The sequence below is a fragment of the Halichoerus grypus genome, chromosome 5 (genome assembly GCF_964656455.1).
Source record: "Halichoerus grypus chromosome 5, mHalGry1.hap1.1, whole genome shotgun sequence".
NCBI classification, from domain to species: domain Eukaryota; kingdom Metazoa; phylum Chordata; class Mammalia; order Carnivora; family Phocidae; genus Halichoerus; species Halichoerus grypus.
The window spans coordinates 114,168,546-114,186,887 of record NC_135716.1 but is presented as its reverse complement, the minus strand read 5'-3'; the positions used below and the strand labels follow the sequence as shown (position 1 = coordinate 114,186,887).

The following is an 18,342-nucleotide window of genomic DNA, read 5'->3' as shown; positions in this document are numbered from 1 at the left end:
TTGCCCACCCACATATACAGCAAGGGTTTAGAAGTTCATGGTAGCCTCAGCGCTGACTTCAAGTCAGGACGTTCTTATTTTTCCTTTATCTTTTCCATCTCCTTCAAATTTATCATCATTGTTCTATGGATTCCTATAAATGTCCAGAAATGTTTTTGGAAAACGGTAGGGGTATAAATAAGCAAATGCATTATCATAGGCCATAGAAAACCAGTTTTACTGGCTTCTTTTTTTCCCTTTCCAGATTGAGACGCTACCAGATGGGCTGTTTCAGTGCAAAAAGCTGCAGTGTTTACTTTTGGGGAAAAATAGCCTGATGAGTTTGTCCCCTCACGTGGGTGAGCTGTCGAACCTTACTCATCTGGAGCTCATTGGTAATTACCTGGAAACACTTCCTCCTGAACTGGAAGGATGTCAGTCCCTAAAACGGAGCTGTCTGATTGTAGAGGAGAATTTGCTCAACACTCTTCCTCTCCCTGTAACAGAACGTTTGTAGACGTGCTTAGAGAAATGTTGACCTAAAGAGAAAATAATTTTTAAAAGTTTGCCCCAGGGCTTTAAATGAGAACTAAAATTTTCTAAGTTATAAGGATGAAAAATGGGTAATAATTAATTATGACTAACTATAACCAAATGTCTTTAAAGCAACTCAGTGTCTAGCCCTAAGTTAAACAGGTCAAAAGTGTTAACACTGAACTTAAGTTTTGTGAATAACTGATCTTTAACTTATTAAGATGTGAGAAGTACACTTCGAGGGTGGCATGGGGGACACAGAATTATTGAATCTCTACCTTGCAGTTTTTACCTTGAAGATTAGATATTCTTTCATTCCCTCCCCCCAGTCCCCATTACTTACTTATTTGCACACTTGTTTTCACTGACTTCCTGTTTTGGTATTTATCACCTAGACCATAAATTCATAAGTATAAATGTCCTTGATGTATACTCAACACTGTCTTTGATTTATGTTCTTAAATATTTTTAGGCAGGGTGTACATTGTGCTTGGCCGAATTCCTTCTTGGCTTGATTTTATTTCCTGTCCCAGCTCGCTTGAGTCTTCCTTCATCTTGTTTTCTCTTAACAATGATGAACCCCCAAAAAAAGCCCCAAAACAAGGGTGAACCCTGAAAACGTGCCTGTGTTTGGCCCTTGCATAGAAAAGGACAGGGTACTTAGGACATGTCACCCTCGGGGCACCTTGAAAATTGATCTATTTCCTAAAATGTCTTCTTATGTATCATCAAAGCCTTTTTTATTTGCTAATCATTTTTATATTAAATGTAAAACATATAACTATTTTCTATGGTATAATCTTAGATTCAAAATATGTGAGAATAATTTTTGTAAGGTACAGAGAACACATGCATTTCTTTAAGAATTTACTATTAATATACTTGGTTTTGGCTGCTTACGAGTCTCATATTTGTGTGCATCCTGCCCCAGAATGTTTTTGTATTCTGCAACTAATTACTTTTGGATAACACAAGCCTTGTGTTTCTTGCCCTAAAATATTTGGGGGGTTTCCTTATAAGAGGATGGCCGCATCATCTACCTCTCTCTTCCCTAGTCGCTGTGCTATTGTACGGGTAACAATTCTTAATTACTTCAAAAACTGTGATGGAGGGGAGAGGTACAGATTTGAATCCTTAAAATTGACTTCAAAACACTTGGAGAAATTAAGACTTAAAGCAAAATATTTCTCCATCTGCATGATCTCTAGATATGATTATAATGTAGAACACTCCACCTCTGTTCAGTATTTAAGAATTCTCAAAGCTCACAAAGCAGTAGATCCATTTAACTGAAATTCATCTCATGCCTTTGTCTAACTTTCCTGGAATACATTTTGCTCTTTTTTTTGTAAAGAGCTTTGTGTTTAGCCTTTTATTATCATGCATATTGTAAAATGAATAAAGTCAACCGACTAGTTTTTGGGAAATGTACATTTTTACCATGTTTTTCTCTGATGGGTCTAGGCATTATGATGCCGGTCTCATTTTGAATGTTAACTATGAAGTAACCTATTAACTGCACATAGACAAAACTGGAAAACACTATGGGTAAAGTACTGTGAACATGGAATTGTGATGTGTGGTATATTGTTTCTTGCTTTGACCCTTCCAGAAAGGTAAAAGTGAGTCTTTAAATTACAGCAAAATGTAGCTCCCCTCACTTGCCACACACCCCTGAACTGAAGCTCAGAAAAAGGAATTGTTTGTGTCAAATGTAATTTGAATAGTACGAGCTATAAAACTATAAACACCAACAGCTGCCTAAAACATTTATTTTTATTCTGAATGAGAAGGAACAGTGTAAAAATGTTAATTCTTACCAAAACTTGCCTTTAGTCAGAACATTCAAGTTCTCAGGGACCCAGGCATAACTGATGAAACTTTCTTCCAGGACTTTAGAAAACAGATTCTGGCTCTATCTTAGGTTTTTGTTCTTTTCGTTTTTTTAATGTAAGTTAATGGCCATTTTAATGTTTCACAATAAAATTGTCATATGTACGGATTTCAATGTTGGATTGGATTAATCTTAAGTTTTTGGAATATGGAATATGATGCATGGAGAGGTATTGAAATGTTTGTGGCCATATAATTAGCCATAATTTCTATGAAAAATCCCACCCCCCTCCAGAAAGAAGAGTTTTCAAAACAAACTTCAGATTTGCTACCATTCTCACAAACTAGAACTTCTGCACGACTAGTCACACTGGTTGTGTTCCCCTGCAAAAGTCATTGACTAAATCTTCCTTATTGCTTCTCTCAATTTCTGGAAGCACATTATTACTTATCAGGATCGATACTGAATATTGTAAACTGCTTTCCAAACACTAGGGTATGGTTACTGGTACAAACCTTGTTCTTTGATGCCATAGTTTTTAGATTTCTGTCTTATTCCAAGCTTACACACCAGTGTTTAGGTAGCTTTTGAAATAACATAGTACTGATGCAATGAACTCTGAGACCGCGACCTGACATACTGGAAATGTGGTGTTGGATGCCACCTTTACTGCATTGTTGGAGCAGATCTTCATTTTGCGAGTGTTCATATTCATTTAAGAGGATTTTCAATGAGGAAAATGCGATGTATTCAATTAGGACACGTTAGATGGCATAGGATTTCCAAGAATGTATAATGCATTTTCCAAAAAATACCCGTGGATGTGACTCGGAACAAAGTTGATGGCTTATGCTAGCCATGGCCTAGGTTTGTTTCACTTACATATGCACACAGACACACACAGGTGGGCTTGGACACACACAGAGACACACACACCCTGGGCAGTTTTGAGCACTCCTGGTAAGGTATAGTGTTCTTTCCCTAACCTATGTTAGGATACATCTCTGTGGCACATAGATACTGTGTTTTCATTCTTCATCCTCGGTCTTCATTTTTCTCCCTGGATATCACCATATTTCACTGTCACTTAACAAATGTTTGCGTTAAACAGGGTAAGTAGAGACCCATGGGTGCTCAGCGCTTTGGCGTAGCTCATTCGTGTGGTAAGCTAACTATTGCGCCGTGGTAAGCGGCAGTGAGTTCTTTGCATAATATTACTGTTTGAGAGCGACAATATTTGTTTCTGTTCCCCATGCGTTTCATGATTCAAATTTTGTATGTTTAATTAAAATATTGCGTAACAATGGGTTCAGAAACCATTAAAATAATCAAACAGTTATCCTGTGGGTTGACAGCTTTCTTCCCCGGTATTTTGTATAAAACGCTCCTTCCATCTTTACATTCTCTTAGCATCGTCCTAACTGCATAGGTAACTCCATCACTCACCTCCTTACATTTGGTCAGCACTTGTGTATAACAGAGTATATTTGTGCTAAAGGACTCGCAGTGAAACTTGAGCATGTATTTATTTGGGGGGAAGCCAGGGCCTCTAATGAGGCCTAATTGAGTTATTCCACTTTACCCATCCCTGCAGTATTTAGAGCTGATTCAATCCATGATCTCTCATCCCTACCAAAAGCACGAGAATATAACCGTAAGTCCACTTTGTTTCCAGGAACTGTATATTGCATCAAAATCTGTGTTCCTTTCTTTCTGGAAATAAGAGGGAGGCTGATGGGAGGGGGAAGAGCTCTTTAGTATCCTCGTTTGAATTATGAAGACATTATATACATGATATGGTATAAACTCATGGCTGTTGGAAAATATCCTGGATATAATTATTTCTTATCTTTAGTTGAATGTGAAAGCAGTGAAAACCTGCAGTCCTATTTAATTGGTTTCTTCCTGTTTCTGGTCCATCACTTTTTACATCCGCTGGGAACTATCTGCTCAGTACCTTTGGTAATGGACTACATTCTCTTCAACTTTTTTCTTTTTTTAATATGGACAATTTCATCAACACTAAAGCATTAACACAGAATATATGAGCTACAGTACTGAGTTGAGATTGTTTCCAGTTGTACCTAATTCATGTTTAAATTTTGCATTTGACTTGTATAATCCACCACTGCTGAGAAAAACAATTACGAATGCCTCCTGCATGTTCTATATTATCTCTAACAGAGATGGTGCAATTTAAAAAATACAAAAGGGCATAGAATTAGAATGGATATGTCTGTGCATATGTGTGTTGTGTGTAAACCTAAGTATTTATGTTTAAATATTTTTAAAGCTCCTCAGAATGTTTCACTCGGAGTGAAATAATGGGCCAATCTTGGGTAGAGGCATTTTCTTTGGTTAGCTTCACAGTGAAAGCTGGAATTTGTTATTTTGTCACCTATTTTGAAACATGTATGTAATCAGGTTTTGCTTCTGGTAATGAATTGTTCGAAAATATAAGATTTTTTTGTAAGTTGAATGTTTTTGACCCTCAGGTTTACCATGTAAATCTGCATTTTGGTGGTGAACCCCTTTGCCTGAGATTTGGTGGTTTTTGGTAAACTTCACTGTTTTAAAGTACCTTTTGTGTAAAATACAGATTCAATTTTTATAACAAATGGCAAATAAAAACAGTCTAAATGTTGGAAGAAGTTGACTGTACCGATTTGTCCCTGTGCAGTTGTACTATCATTCACCAGATGATCGATTTTAGATTTATGTGTGGATCTCGTAACAAGAGTAGGAGTTTTCAAAATATGCTACAATGATCACAAAATAACAAGCCCCTCGAAAAGAGCTGGACTGATCCTAGAATATGCTGGGGCAGGGGGCGGGGAGGGGTGAGATCTGTCCCAACTCTAAGTAGGTCCACCTTTCCAATGGTGCTCATCCTTGGGGACTGATGTTCACAAATCGACCCAGCTCTCTCCCTCTCCTGTTGGCTCTTGTTTCTCCATTTACTGTTAGTTTAGCACTAATGCTAAATATGGACTAGATAAATAAAAAGTAAAGAACTGCAAGACAAAATTTTGAGAAGGTTGAGTAAAAGGGAAAAATGGAATTATTGGGCAAAGTAAGCACATGATAGTTTGGCCTTCTGGATAGAAGACTTTCCTCTCTGTCTCCCTCTCAAGCTCATTCCCCCCCCCACCCCCCACCCCCACACTTTCAGGAGCACATTAGAAAGCTGATCAAAGACTTTTCTCTACTGGAAGACACAACTCGACATATACTGAACCAGATTATAAAGGAAAGTGATCTGCTGACACCGGCTGGCCGTGTTTTACCCCGGAAATGCGGTACTTCAGGAAAGGCATGCACCCACCTCGAAGCACCTGAGCAATGGGAGGCACTGAGGAAAGGAAACCCGTGTCTGACCTAAGATGTCAGCAGCCATTCAGGGACTGGCAGGGACCTCGGGACGCTGGGGACACAGCCTCCGGAGCAGTGACCGAGAGCCCCGAGCACATGCAGAAGCGTGGCTTCATTCTTCTGCATTCCCTTCCACGCTGCAACATGGCTTTTCCCGACTGTGGACTGTGACTGCGGTGAGGGCCTGCCAGCAGGGGAGGGGTGCGCCTGCGCTGTTGAGGGCATGCTCCCCTACTCCTGGGGATTCTCTAAAATCCCGTGCCTAGCTGCAGAATCCGTCCCCCTCCTCTCTGAGCTCTACAGAAAAGTGGTTGATCAAAAGCAAAGAGTCACACCTTGAACTCAAGCCCCATATTTACAGAAGAAGAAAGATCTGTATACCAAAGAAGGATCAGAAAAAAAAAAAAAGTCATTTTATAAAATGCATGGTCTTTTTTAAATTACAAGTCTCTCCTCATCCTATGTTGGCTCCTCATCCTCTGGACTAGAATTATAAGTCCTGCCTCCCAAATACCAATGATTCTATAGAACTGCCTGTGTGCTACTCGGAAGCTTTTCAAATTATTTCTTATAAATACCTTAAATTGTGTATGCCTTTTAACACGTGCCTATTGTTTGTTCGGGGAGGGCTTGTCACACACCATTTTTTACTCTCTGCCTCCCTCTGCCGCTGAGATGAGAATAAAAATAGAAGGTGACCAGCTTCGACTTCTCCCCCTTTATTCTGTTTCTCCTTGCCTTGCCTTTATCAAATGCAGCCCCTGAGGTAAGATCTTGACAATTCAGTGGCCCCTCCTTAATCTCAGTGACTCCATCTCAAATGAGATGCACTCAGAAAGCCTCATGCAGTGCCTGGCACCAGGACCAGACCAGACATGTGGGTACCCAAGGCAGGTAAGAATTTGGCACCCCTTTAAAAAACCTGCTTTGACTATTCAATATGCATTTGGCAGAGATAAGGGAATTGGTCTTCTATTTGTAAAAATCATGAACTTTCGGGGCACCTGGATGGCTCAATTGGTTGAACACTCAACTCTTGATTTCGGCTCAGGTCATGATCTCAGGGTCGTGAGATCGAGCCCCATGTCAAGCTCCAAGCTCAGCACAGAGTCTGCTTGTCCCTCTCCCTCTGCTCCTCCCCTCATTCTCTCTCTCTCTCAAATAAGTAAATAAATAATATCTTTAAAAATAAAAAAATATCATGAACTTTTGTGTCACCTGTCTAATTAGTCCCTTCTTCCAAGACAAAACTCTGAAGAGTAGAGACAGCTGCGGGCAGGGGTTGTAGGGCCAGTGAGAGTTCTCACAGCTCATAGAATTTCTGTCAGTCACCCCCAGTAGAGAATCTCCCAGGCCTCATGAGCAGGCCTGTCAGCTGCTGGGGCTCACCTCTCTTTTTTCCCTTGGAAGGACTGAAGTACCTTACTCTCCTGGCCCCCACCGTCTGCCTTTCCAGATCACTCTCCTTCGCTTTCCCTCAACCCCTCCTCTGGTTGTGCTATTTAGTTTTTCCTAATTACACACTCTAAGCTTATATATCCTCACCCATTACTAAATGCCATCTTTGATAGTATTAACTCATAGTAAGAATGATGTTTTAGCTTGTACTCACCAAAATAAATGTCTTTCTCTTATCAAGATTCTCCCTTCCTAGAAGGTGGTTTCTCGTCAGAATTTCGAATTCCAAATAAGAGACTTCTTCAATGTACTAAATGGGAGTAGGACCAATTTGCATTCCTTAGGCTGGCAACCTCAAGAACTGCATATGGAAACAATTTCAAATGAGTTAACTGGTCTCCTAATTCCAATTATTTCATTGATACTGTGTTCTGTGTAAATTAGTACCCAAGGCAAATGTTTAAACCCCAGGAGGACCAAATGCCACCTGTGTGAGGGGAGTTTCCTTCTAGTCTTTGCCTGAACTGGGTTTGAATTCACATCCTTGTCTTAGGGTCTCTATAGTGCTTCCCAGAGAAATTACTTAGATCGTTGTGGGGAGAAGAGAACAGTCTGTCGCCCTTTTCATAATAGACAGAGCCAGTCTCCAGCAATTGTTCTGTGAAAAGGGAAAGCCTGAAGAAGTAGCCAAGTGAAGGAGAATTGATTCCATCTGCTTTAGATTTGGGGAAATTTTACCGGGCTTGTGATCCCTGGGCAGAACAATACATCATGAACCACATTAATGATTTCAAATTGAGAAAAGCTAAAAATCGAATCATTTTGTCTATGCTCCTTCAGCTTGGTGTCAACCCCAAAGGGGAAATAGCATAATGGAATAGAACAATAATGTTATTTAGCACATGCTATGTGCCAGGTGGCAGGTTGTTTATGTGTGCTAGCTCAATCCATCCAACAGCCTTATTTGGTGTGTTATTCCTATTTTACAGATGAGAAAACAAACTTGGAAATTGTAACATTTTCCAAGGTCTCATGACTGTTCAGAAGAGGAATCCTATTCAACCTACAGGCCTGCAAAGCCTGTTTCTACAGAGGTGTAGGTAAAGAACACAACTCAGCACTACCTCCTCTCTCCCCCCACCCTGGGGTTTGAAGACTCACAGGTGGTTCTCTGGTTTTCAGGGCTCACTGCCCTCTTCCCTTCCCTTTAAGCCCCATGCTTCCTCCTCCATATCTGTCCTAGTTTGTCTTCTCTGAGCCAATGAATCACTTCCTGTCCATTTTATTTGCTCCCTCTTTCCCAAATGTAATTCTAGAATTCTAGAACTTTCCAGCTGGAAGGAACCATGTAGACTTTTCTGAAGAGGAAGACCTAACTGGCTTGTTTGAGATCACAGACCCACTATCTGAGGGAGCTGCCACCTATCTGCTTGTCCCCCCGGTGAATACTCTTTGTGCTCTCCTAGGCTGGTTCTCAGAAGCCCAGAAAATCTATATTTAACCAAAGAGTGGAAGAGCCGAGATCAGCACCCAGGCCTCCTCCCTAACTCCAGTCCTGTGCATTCCCTAACAAGCTGCATTCATTTGAGCTGCGTCCTGCATCTTGATAACAACCCCTCCTTTGCACAGTGCATTACTGGGCACAAAGCAGTTCCTGTCCCCAATTCACCCAGAAGAAAACTAGGCTTTGAAAGAGACATCTTCGATGGTTACCGTATTGAGCATCTGCCATAGATGTAACATCGTTAATGCTTAAAACATATTAAGGTAGGCATTATCTCCATCTTATAGAAAAAGAAATAGGTCCAGGCAAGTTAAATGACATGTTAGGTCATATAAGAGATTGCATAGTATGTGGCACAGGCAGGTTTTGAACTGGGGACTCTAGCACCAAATCTCCACTTTTTGTATAGTGCACACTGTCAAGGTCATGTGGCAAGCAAGGGATGGAGTGATGAGTACAGCTGAGGTTTTCGGCATCTAATACTGTCCTTTATGATGTACAGGCTCTGAATATTCTGGAAAAAGATTGATACACACACACACACACACACACACATATGCACAAACAGTTTTAAACACCCTTTAGTGTAAATATAAAATTTCATCCAAAGGGCTAATGTATTTTTAAATGTGGTTATTTTTGAAAAATGCAGTTTTTATTTAAATGTCCTAACCTAAACTCTGAGCATGTTTGCTATCATGAGAAGAATGGAATGCCATTCTGAATTTTGAGTCCTGTGGGAGATGTTCGATAAAGACCCTCATCCCATTAAAAGGAGTGGTTAACATTTTGGTTTTTGTTTCAAGGTGAGGATGAGGCTTGCCGTCAGTTTGGGTTTCACTACAGAATTGCAGTTTAACACCCTGAGAGTCCTGATTTATTATAGAGAAATACTGGCAGACATTGTAGGACTTGCAAAATGACTACCAATCCCAGTTCAGGCTAAATTCGTTCTAAATGCGTTCTGCTGATTTAGACATTTGGAGGAGCGGGTTATGCTGTCCTTATTGAATTCATGCCATGCTCCAGCTAAGAAGCTGTGTTTCTCACCCCAAGCTGATGGTGCGTCCCTCCCTGGTTTTGCCTTTTGGCTGAATACACTGCTAAGCATGGAAAAAGCCTTAAGTCAAGTGAAGAACCCACTCCTTGAAGCACTGATTCCCTTGGCATTTGCCTTTGGCGTCTTCAAAACCCATGCCTTTCAAGGCTAGTGGCATGTCAGGTCAGCTGTCTCCAGGGTCCATGCACCCAGTGGGACGGCAGCTCTTGGATGTTGCCTGTCCCCCGCCCGCCACTGAGCTCTGCTGAGGAAGGGAAGATTATTTACCAAGCAACTTTGTGCAATCACATTGGTTGTTTTTATCTTCTTCTGGAAGATGAACAAAATTGGCCCTTTTTCTTCTGGTGGTGAGTCTAATTCCTCCTGCTTAGAAAAGAGTACCCACAAAGAATTTTTTTGCAAGGGTGGAAATGAGCCAGATGGCTTGGGTGCTGCCTCGGCATAATCAGCAGAGACCCCGGCTGAGCCCGTGACTGGAGGGCCTGTACGAAAATAACACATTTCTCTCTCAGGGCCATATGTCAGCATGCTTCAGGGACCTGGCCTAACTGAGCCTAATGAGGGGGTGAACTTAGGTGTTCCCTAGGGTGCCTGCAACTCTAATATTCTGATCTACATAGAATGCTCAGTGAGTAGGAAGTGTTGATTGGGGTTAATATTAACTTTCTTAAGAGTTTGAGCACATCATACACTTATTTTTGAGTTTCTGAAATGACTCATTTTTATGACATATGAATAAGACTTTTATTCACTGGAGAACCTAAAGCATAATAGCAAGTGAAGGAGGATGGAATTGTTTGAAAGAGCTGTTCTGCCATGCCTCCGCATCAGTGAAGATCGCACAACAGTGAAGAGGCGCTATCGAGGCCGGGGCACATAGGACATTCTCAGGAGGGCCTTCCTCATGCTCAGGTGACAATTCCCAGGAACGACAAATGTCCTAAGGTTGCACAGATAAAACGGTGACCCGTGAGGTGCTTGACCCTCTTGGGCTTTAACACCAAAGCTGGAAATCTGAGGCCGATCCATCAGCACTGACACTGAGCCCAGAGTCTGACTCGGGGCCCACGGATGCCTCCAAGTTTTCAGTTCTCAGGTTTCTGTTCCATGGGGCTCTGCGCCGAAGTGTCCAAGCAGCAGACAGGTTCAGTTGGAGAGACACACCTCCGGTCTTAGGTGGACTGAGACGTGTCGGCTTCTCCCTGCATTCAGGGTATGGCTCCAACGGGGTACCAGCTCCCACGGCAGACTGTGTGCCCACTGGGCTCACCGGACACGCGGCAGGCTCTCCTGGAGCTATGTGCTGTGCACCTCCTCTGTGTCCTGGTGCCCAGCTCAGGACTGTTCCAGGCCTAGGCTTGGGCTCCCTTGTGTCTGGAAGGGAAAGCAAGATCATTGTCCTAGACAGAGCCAGACGATCAGCAGGCTACCGGGAAGGCACTCGGCTCCACCCTGGCTTGGAGGCCTATCTCCACCAGTAACACTTGAGTAACCTTATCTCTCTGAGCCTCTGTTTCCTCTTCTATAAAACGTAAACTCCAGTCTACAAACACTAAGCGTCTGCTCCTACCCCACTGCCGCCCCAGGTACTGAGGATACAGTGGGATCAATGGGGACAAGACAAACAGGGCCGCACCTTCATGGAAATAGGGCTTTAGGAGGATTCCATGAGATTATGTAAAATGCTTAGCATCTTGTCTGACCCAGTAAGTGCTCACTGCTGGTTAGCTCTCATGACTTTTCCTCCAAATATGGTAGAAAATCTTTTAAAACGTGTGCTTTCCCACCTCTTGCACATGTATTTCTCTTTGCCTAGAAGGCTCTTCCTTGCTCCCTTTGCCTAGCTAACTCCCATTCATCCAGTGCTTGGGGTCAGTGGTCACCTCCTCAACCAGGTCCATGTCCACGTTCCCCTGTTGTGTGTTCTCATGGCAACTGGTGCTCTACTTTGAGGTATTCATCACTTTGGTAACTACTACTTGTTCAGTGTCTGTGTTCCTGACTAGACTATAAAGCTGGTATGGACAGCATCCATGTCTCCCGGAAGGCTGGGCTCCCGGCTTTGAGATGCTCCATAAGTATCCGACCATCCGACTGGCTGACAGGTGAATGGGATGTTCTCTTCCAAATGAGAGAAGTATACTGGACCAGAAAAAGGAGAATCTGGCCCATCAGGAGCACATGGGCCCTTTCTTTCCTTCCTCTTTTCTCTGGCCTAATATGAAGAGGAGGGACAGCCAAGAGATGGCTGAAAAAACAGGCCATGCCGTGGGCAGCACCTACATCTCTCTGGAGGCAATCAGGTAGCCAAGTCACTGTGCAAAGGATGGCTTGTTGAGTTGCCCATTGGTAACAAGATTTATCCATCACTACTCAGGGCGCTGCTGAGAACAGGGCAGTAGGAGTCTCCTTTGGGATCATGTACCACCATCACACCCTCATCTGCCCTCCCATAGCCAGGCAGCGTGATTTAAGAGAAAAGGTCTTGTCTCTTGTAACTAGATAGAAGAAGCTTGAAAAAATGAAATCCAATGCCACATGGCCAGAATGATGTCAGCGGCAGAAATGTAACCATGTTGACTTTTCACTCTGTCACGCAGTATGAAAGATGCCCCCAGGCTCAGTACATTGAGAAAGAGACTTCGGCAAACACAGTCATTTACATGCGACTCACTGCAAAGTTTAATGTTCTTGCCCTTTGGGGCCCTGTGGGATGTAACAAAGCAGCAATGTGACCTGACCCCAGTGGTTTTCTTTTGGCCAAAATCCAAATGCTCTGGGCGGTACTGGACTTCGCGCACATGCATTCCTGCAAGCCCACCATATGGAACTGCATGGCAGTCCTCTTTGCCAGGCCTTTCTAAACCTCCATGTGTCTTTGCCCATGTTGTTCTCTCCATCAGAAGTTCCTTCCTTCCATGGAGATATGGAATAGTATCTATCATCTATCTACCCGTCATCATCTATCTGTGTATTGGTCAACCCTCCATTCATTTTTCCAAGACTAAGATGAAATACGATTTTGTCTCCAACACCTTCTCTGACCACCTTCCTTCTCCGAAATTGGAGTTAGGTGCTTTTATTTGGAATGACAATGTAGTGAGGTTATTTCTAGATTTCCTCCTCACTAAATTGATGACAGAAACCAAATCTTGTTCACTTTTTTATCTACTGCAACCAGTGCAGTGCCTAGCACATTGCAGGTGCAGAACAATAAATAGCAGAAAGCTAGGCATTGGTAAACTGTGTCACGGGGCCAGTGGGTCGCCCAGAATGCCTAACTGCAAGTGTATGTGCCAGAAACTACTAGTGGGTACTTTTGTGGACAGACTATGAAAATGATGAAAAGTCATTGAAGGTTTGTGGGTAAAGAAACAGCATAAGGAAGTAGAACTTTGGGTACATTATTTGAAGGTGTAATGGGTGTAGTGAATTTAAAGGATGAAAATCTTATGCCCATTCTACAGATGAGAAAACTAAGGCTGGAGGAAGTTAAATGTTTTACCAAAACACACAGAGCTAGTAAGCAAAGAAATCTGCTTTAGCAGATCTGTTTTCAGAGTTTGTGTTCTTAGATGCTCTGCAAAACCTCAACCAAATCTTCAAACACTACCTCGAACTTGGGTCCTTTAGGTCTTCGGGGAATGCTCTCTCAGTTGTATTAAGTTTGACTCCAGAATGTCACTAACCCTTACTGGGGCCCACTTTGGTTTCCTCTTCAATAAAATGAGAAACACTGAGCTAGGTGTCTGTGAGGCCAAATTCAGGCTCTGACATACTAGGATTCTCTGTAGGATACCAGCAGACTTCCTAACTTGGCAATCAGCTCAGTCAAAACTTAAGTGCACTGGTGTATTGGCCCTGAAAACCTTTTCATGGCTTGCAATCATGACCCCAAAACACAACAAAGCCTATGAAATATTATCTTAGAGGCCTAATTATTCTTCCCAAATAGGTGTTTAAAATATACTCAGGCATTAAAGTATAACTGTTGAACTCACAGAAAGTATCTTCATCTGAATAGTCTACGTAAGTCCAAGTTTCCACTCCCTCTCCATGGCCTTAGGGACTTCATTATACCTGTAACTCTGTATCATAGTGAAATAAAGTCCAGCATTGCAAGCCCCAAACCTGTGACACCCCACCGCATCACAGAAATCTCAATCAGACAATGCATGCAATTCTCTGACTTCAGGCTGAATTTTAGGGTCAAACACATCTGAAAATGTGTGGTTCAGAATGAACTCTGAAATGAAAAGTTCCCACCCAAACCACTGAATAACATCCTGTTGTTTTCATCAAATCTATGCAGTAACTCCTTTGATTTGGCTTTCATTTGGAATGATCTGTCCGATGCCATTTTTCTGAAACATTCAGAACAAGATACAATCTCATTATGGTCAGCTACATAGAGTGGACCTTTCAGAGCATAAAGAAACATCTGTCCTCCATCTGCAGTGCTTAGAAAATAGGGCTTTCAATGGAGTACATTGTATGACGCTAATGCTTTTAAAAGGGCAAGAGATCCATTTCTACTAAAATCTCAGTAAGTATGTCTAACAGAATATTTTCATCTTACATACTGTTTTCCAAAGAGCATTTCAAAGAGAAGAGGGTTTAAGAACATAATCTCTAGGTTCAGCCAGACCTGGTTCAAATACTTGTTCTGTCACAGACCAGCTGCAAGATCTGAAAAAGTGACTTAAACCTGATAGTTTTAAGTTTTTTCAGGGACGTAAAATAGAGTAATAATACCTGCCCTAGAGATAATGTTTTCAAAGAGACTGGCCTGTAGCAGAGCACTAAGTAAACATCAGTTCTCGTTTCGGCTTTGAGACTGCCGTTGCTCATACCAGGGGCAGAACGGCCCAATTCCTGCTGCAGCTAAAAGAACACAGGGTTTGGAATGAGAGGACCTGAATTTGCACTTCACCTCGGCCACTTACCAGGGATATGACCTTGGGGAAATTACTGAATCCTTCTCAACTCAACTCCCTCATCTGTAAAACAAGGAAAATAAAAATAGCTAACTCACTGGTAACAATCATAAGGTGCAAATGAGGTGATTTATGTGAATTTACTTTGCCAGTTGCTAAGCTCTGTGTGTATGGGTTTGTTATTGTTAGTATTGTGGACTGAATGTTTGTGTCACCCCAAAATGCAAATGTTGAAACCATAACGTCCAACTTGATGGTATTAGGATTTGGGGCCTTGCAAGGTAATCAGGTGAGGTCCCGGGGGTGGAGCCTCCATGATACAATCAGTGTCCTTATAAGAAGAGAAAGAGGGGCATCTAGCTGGCTCTTGATCTCAGGATGGTAAGTTCCAGCCACATGTTGGGTGTAGAGATTACTTAAATAAATAAAAACTTAAAAAAAAAAGAAAAAGAGGAAAAACCCAGAGCTCTCTCTTTCTGTGTCTTGTGATGGCAAGAAGTCAGCTGTCTAAAAGCCAAGAAGAGAGCCCTCACCAAGAACCGAATTGGCAACACCTTGATCTTGGAAGATCAAGGTGTTGCCAGCCTCTGGAACTGTGAGAAATGTTTATTGTTTAAGCCACTCAGTCTGTGCTATTCTGTCAAAGTGGCCCAAATGGACTGTGACAATAACACCACCAGAACTGAAGAGCACACCTAGTTTTGTTTTGTTTCTTCGAGCATTTTGATTTATAAAAATCTTAGCAGGGCACCTGGGTGGCTCAGTCGGTTAAGCATTCGACTCTTCGTTTCGGCTCAGGTCCTGATCTCAGGGTCCTGGGATCGAACCCAGCGTCCAGCTCCACACTCAGCTCGGAGTCTGCTTGAGAATCTCTCTCCCTCTCCCTCTGCTCCTGCCCCTGCTCACACACTCTCTCTAAAATAAGTAAATCTTAGTTATGTTCTTAAGTGATTATAACTGATTTCCACTTAGCCACCAAAGTAGGGATTCTGGGAATGGACGAAGGCAGCACACGTAGAAGTAGAATGTTCACTTTCCTGACAAAACTTTACCTATGTTTGTTTGTCTTAGCCTGGACTGTGGCCTGAAGAGTCCACATGTCTGAAGAGGTGCTGAGACAGAGAAGGGATGTTGTCTGTGGTTTCTGCCTATCGGGTGTGGTTGCAATGTTACAAGTGCTCGTTTTCCAGATCTCACCTCCCCCACCCTTTCCTAGAGCAGTTCATCCATCTCCACCCTCCTGGTTACCTGCTCCCCTTCGTCCTTCCCAGAGAGTGGAAGTCAATGGGCCTGGGACTTTGATATCAGCCAGATTTAAGTGTGAATCTTGCCTCCAAAACTTTCTAGCTGTGTTACATTGGTCAAGTCACTTAACCTTTCTACACCTCAGTTTTCTCATCTGTACAATGGGAGAGAATAATAAGCATCTCCTAAGGGGGTTGGGAAAATGAAGTAAGACAGTACCTTTAAAATTTTTGGAGTCATATCTGACAGCAGATAGGTACTCATCAGTTTTCCCTTCCTTTCTCTGAGCTCTCTTCTTACCCACTTCTCGTTCCTTATACCTGATTATTGATACCTCTCTGGGACCCTTGGTGAGACAATGGCTAACAGTGTCAATAGGTATGGTGAGCCTGCAAGACAGTGACCCTGGGGAAACATTCATCAATACTCCTACACTAAAACTCCCGCCCCAAGTCTTTATAAACACTATGGCTTTGGAATATCTCAGTTAAGACAATAGACTCCTGTGGAATACATTTGCTAATTGAGTATTTGAAAGTGTGTGTGTAAGCTTGGATATTCACAGAACATCAGGTGGATGCACAAAAAACTGGTAACCCTTGTGAAAGATGAAATGAAATGGGGTCACTTATGTCAAGGGCTTTTTTTTTTTTTAATTTTATTATGTTATGTTAGTCACCATACAATACATCATTGGTTTTTGATGTAGTGATCCACGATCCATTGTTTTCGTATAACACCCAGTGTTCCATGCAGTACGTGCCCTCCTTAATACCCATCACCGGGCTAACCCATCCCCCCTCCCCCCTTCCCTCTAAAACCCTGTTTGTTTCTCAGAGTCAAGGGATTTTTAAATGGAGCGAGGAGGCCATTAAGGAGATGGGCCTTATGCACGTCCTCACCTGGTGGAACCATGAACTTTTGAACTGGGCCAAGCAGCAAATATTCCAAGGACCTAACCTCAACACTTGTAACTTCCTATAGAGAGAGACTTTGCTTGGTGATAGCCTTAGTAACCAATCATATTCAGCCAAGATTGGTTTACTGCCACCAACACCAATCACAAAAAAAACCTCTTTTATTTTTTTTCAATCAAAAATTTTTGTATACAACATATATAGGCATTCCCTTTTGTCTTTTAAATCTTTTGGCGGGGGCACTGCTTGGGTTGCTGCCCAAATGTGTGTTTCCTGAATTGCAGTTTTGAGACCCCAAATAAATGCTTTTGTTTGTTTGTTTAATTGTAGCTCAGCCTCTTTTCTCGGTTGACATTTCTGGTGTCTGAAGAAAAGGGATCTGAAGTGACACACCACCTCAACTTGGTGCTGCTGTTGGACCAGCAAGGTACCTGCTTGAACCCTCTGTGCTCTGTTGTCTCCTCACAGCCCAAGTTCCTGTGCTGAGTCCTCCTGGCTCTGAACCTCCCTCCTTGCTTGAAGTTCTAGCCTCTCATTTGGATGTCTGTTTGGTGCTGGCTTGTACAGAGGAGTAAAACTTCTCTGACCCAATTCTGTTAGGTAGAATTTCTCACAGGGGATTCACACATCCCACCTAACTCTATCCAGTACTCACAGGGGATTAACACTTTCCTAATGGTATTCTCTTTGGTAAGGCTTCTGCACAGTATTAACACTCTCCTATCCAGAGTTATCTGGGGAGTAATCTCCATTTAAAATTGCAATGGTCACAGGGGCGCCTGGGTGGCTCAGTCAGTTAAGCATCTGCCTGCAGCTCAGGTCATGATCTCAGGGTCCTGGGATCGAGTTCTGCATCCAGCTCCTTGCTCAGCAGGAAGCCTGCTTCTCCCTCTCCCTCTGCCTGCCGCTCTGCCTACTTGTGCTCTCTCTCTCTCTATCTGTCAAATAAATAAATAAAATCTTTAAAAATAAATAATTAAATAAAATTGCAATGGTCACTTTGGAGATCCTTTGAAATTTGAAAATGAATTTATTTTCATGCACAACTGGAGATGGGGTATATAACCAAGCAAGATCAATGAGAAGCATATTTCAGTTGGTATTCAGAGGCCTCCAAGTGATCAAATGATTCAAAACTCTCTTCTTTACAAGAAACTAATCCTGGCTCTCTAAAGACAGCTCTGACCTTCTCCAGAGGCTATCCAAAGTAGAAAAGCTTTCTGGAGCTCCTGAATGGACCATGGTCACTAGTACTTCTCCTCTGCCTTCTTTCCCCCATCCTCTACCTATCTACCCCAATGTAGCTGAGCTTTTCATCCATAGCAACAACCTTGAAGGCCCCCTGAATCCTCCAGGCAGTCAAGCACCCTTTGAGATAAACCCTAATGAAGGTGGTTCAGGAACTCCCTCTGTTTCTTAGCACCCTTAAACTAAAGTTAAATTGTGAGCTATTACTGAAGAATTTCCTCATACCCCTCAAGACCCTCTAGAGTCTGCTAAAAAAAAATTAATTTGGTCATTCAAACTTACGAAGTTTGGTTATTCTGTCTCTACCAACTTAT

At 42.4% G+C, this 18,342-nt stretch overlaps 1 protein-coding gene across 8 annotated transcripts in view; it reads left to right on the top strand.

Moving 5' to 3' along the window:
- Positions 1 to 18,342, top strand: part of LRRC8B (leucine rich repeat containing 8 VRAC subunit B) — a 96,312-nt gene that overhangs the window by 62,996 nt on the left and 14,974 nt on the right. For 3 of the 8 annotated variants that reach the window (XM_036118589.2, XM_078072780.1, XM_036118590.2), the window contains one exon: positions 245 to 3,686. In XM_036118589.2, the coding sequence (XP_035974482.1) occupies positions 245 to 496 (252 nt within the window). In that variant the 3' untranslated portion in view covers positions 497 to 3,686. Of the gene's footprint in view, positions 1 to 244; positions 3,687 to 8,106; positions 8,207 to 17,110; positions 17,748 to 18,342 lie in introns of those variants that run through there. The other 5 variants (XR_013448071.1, XM_036118593.2, XM_036118592.2 and 2 more) reach the window with 5 other exon arrangements.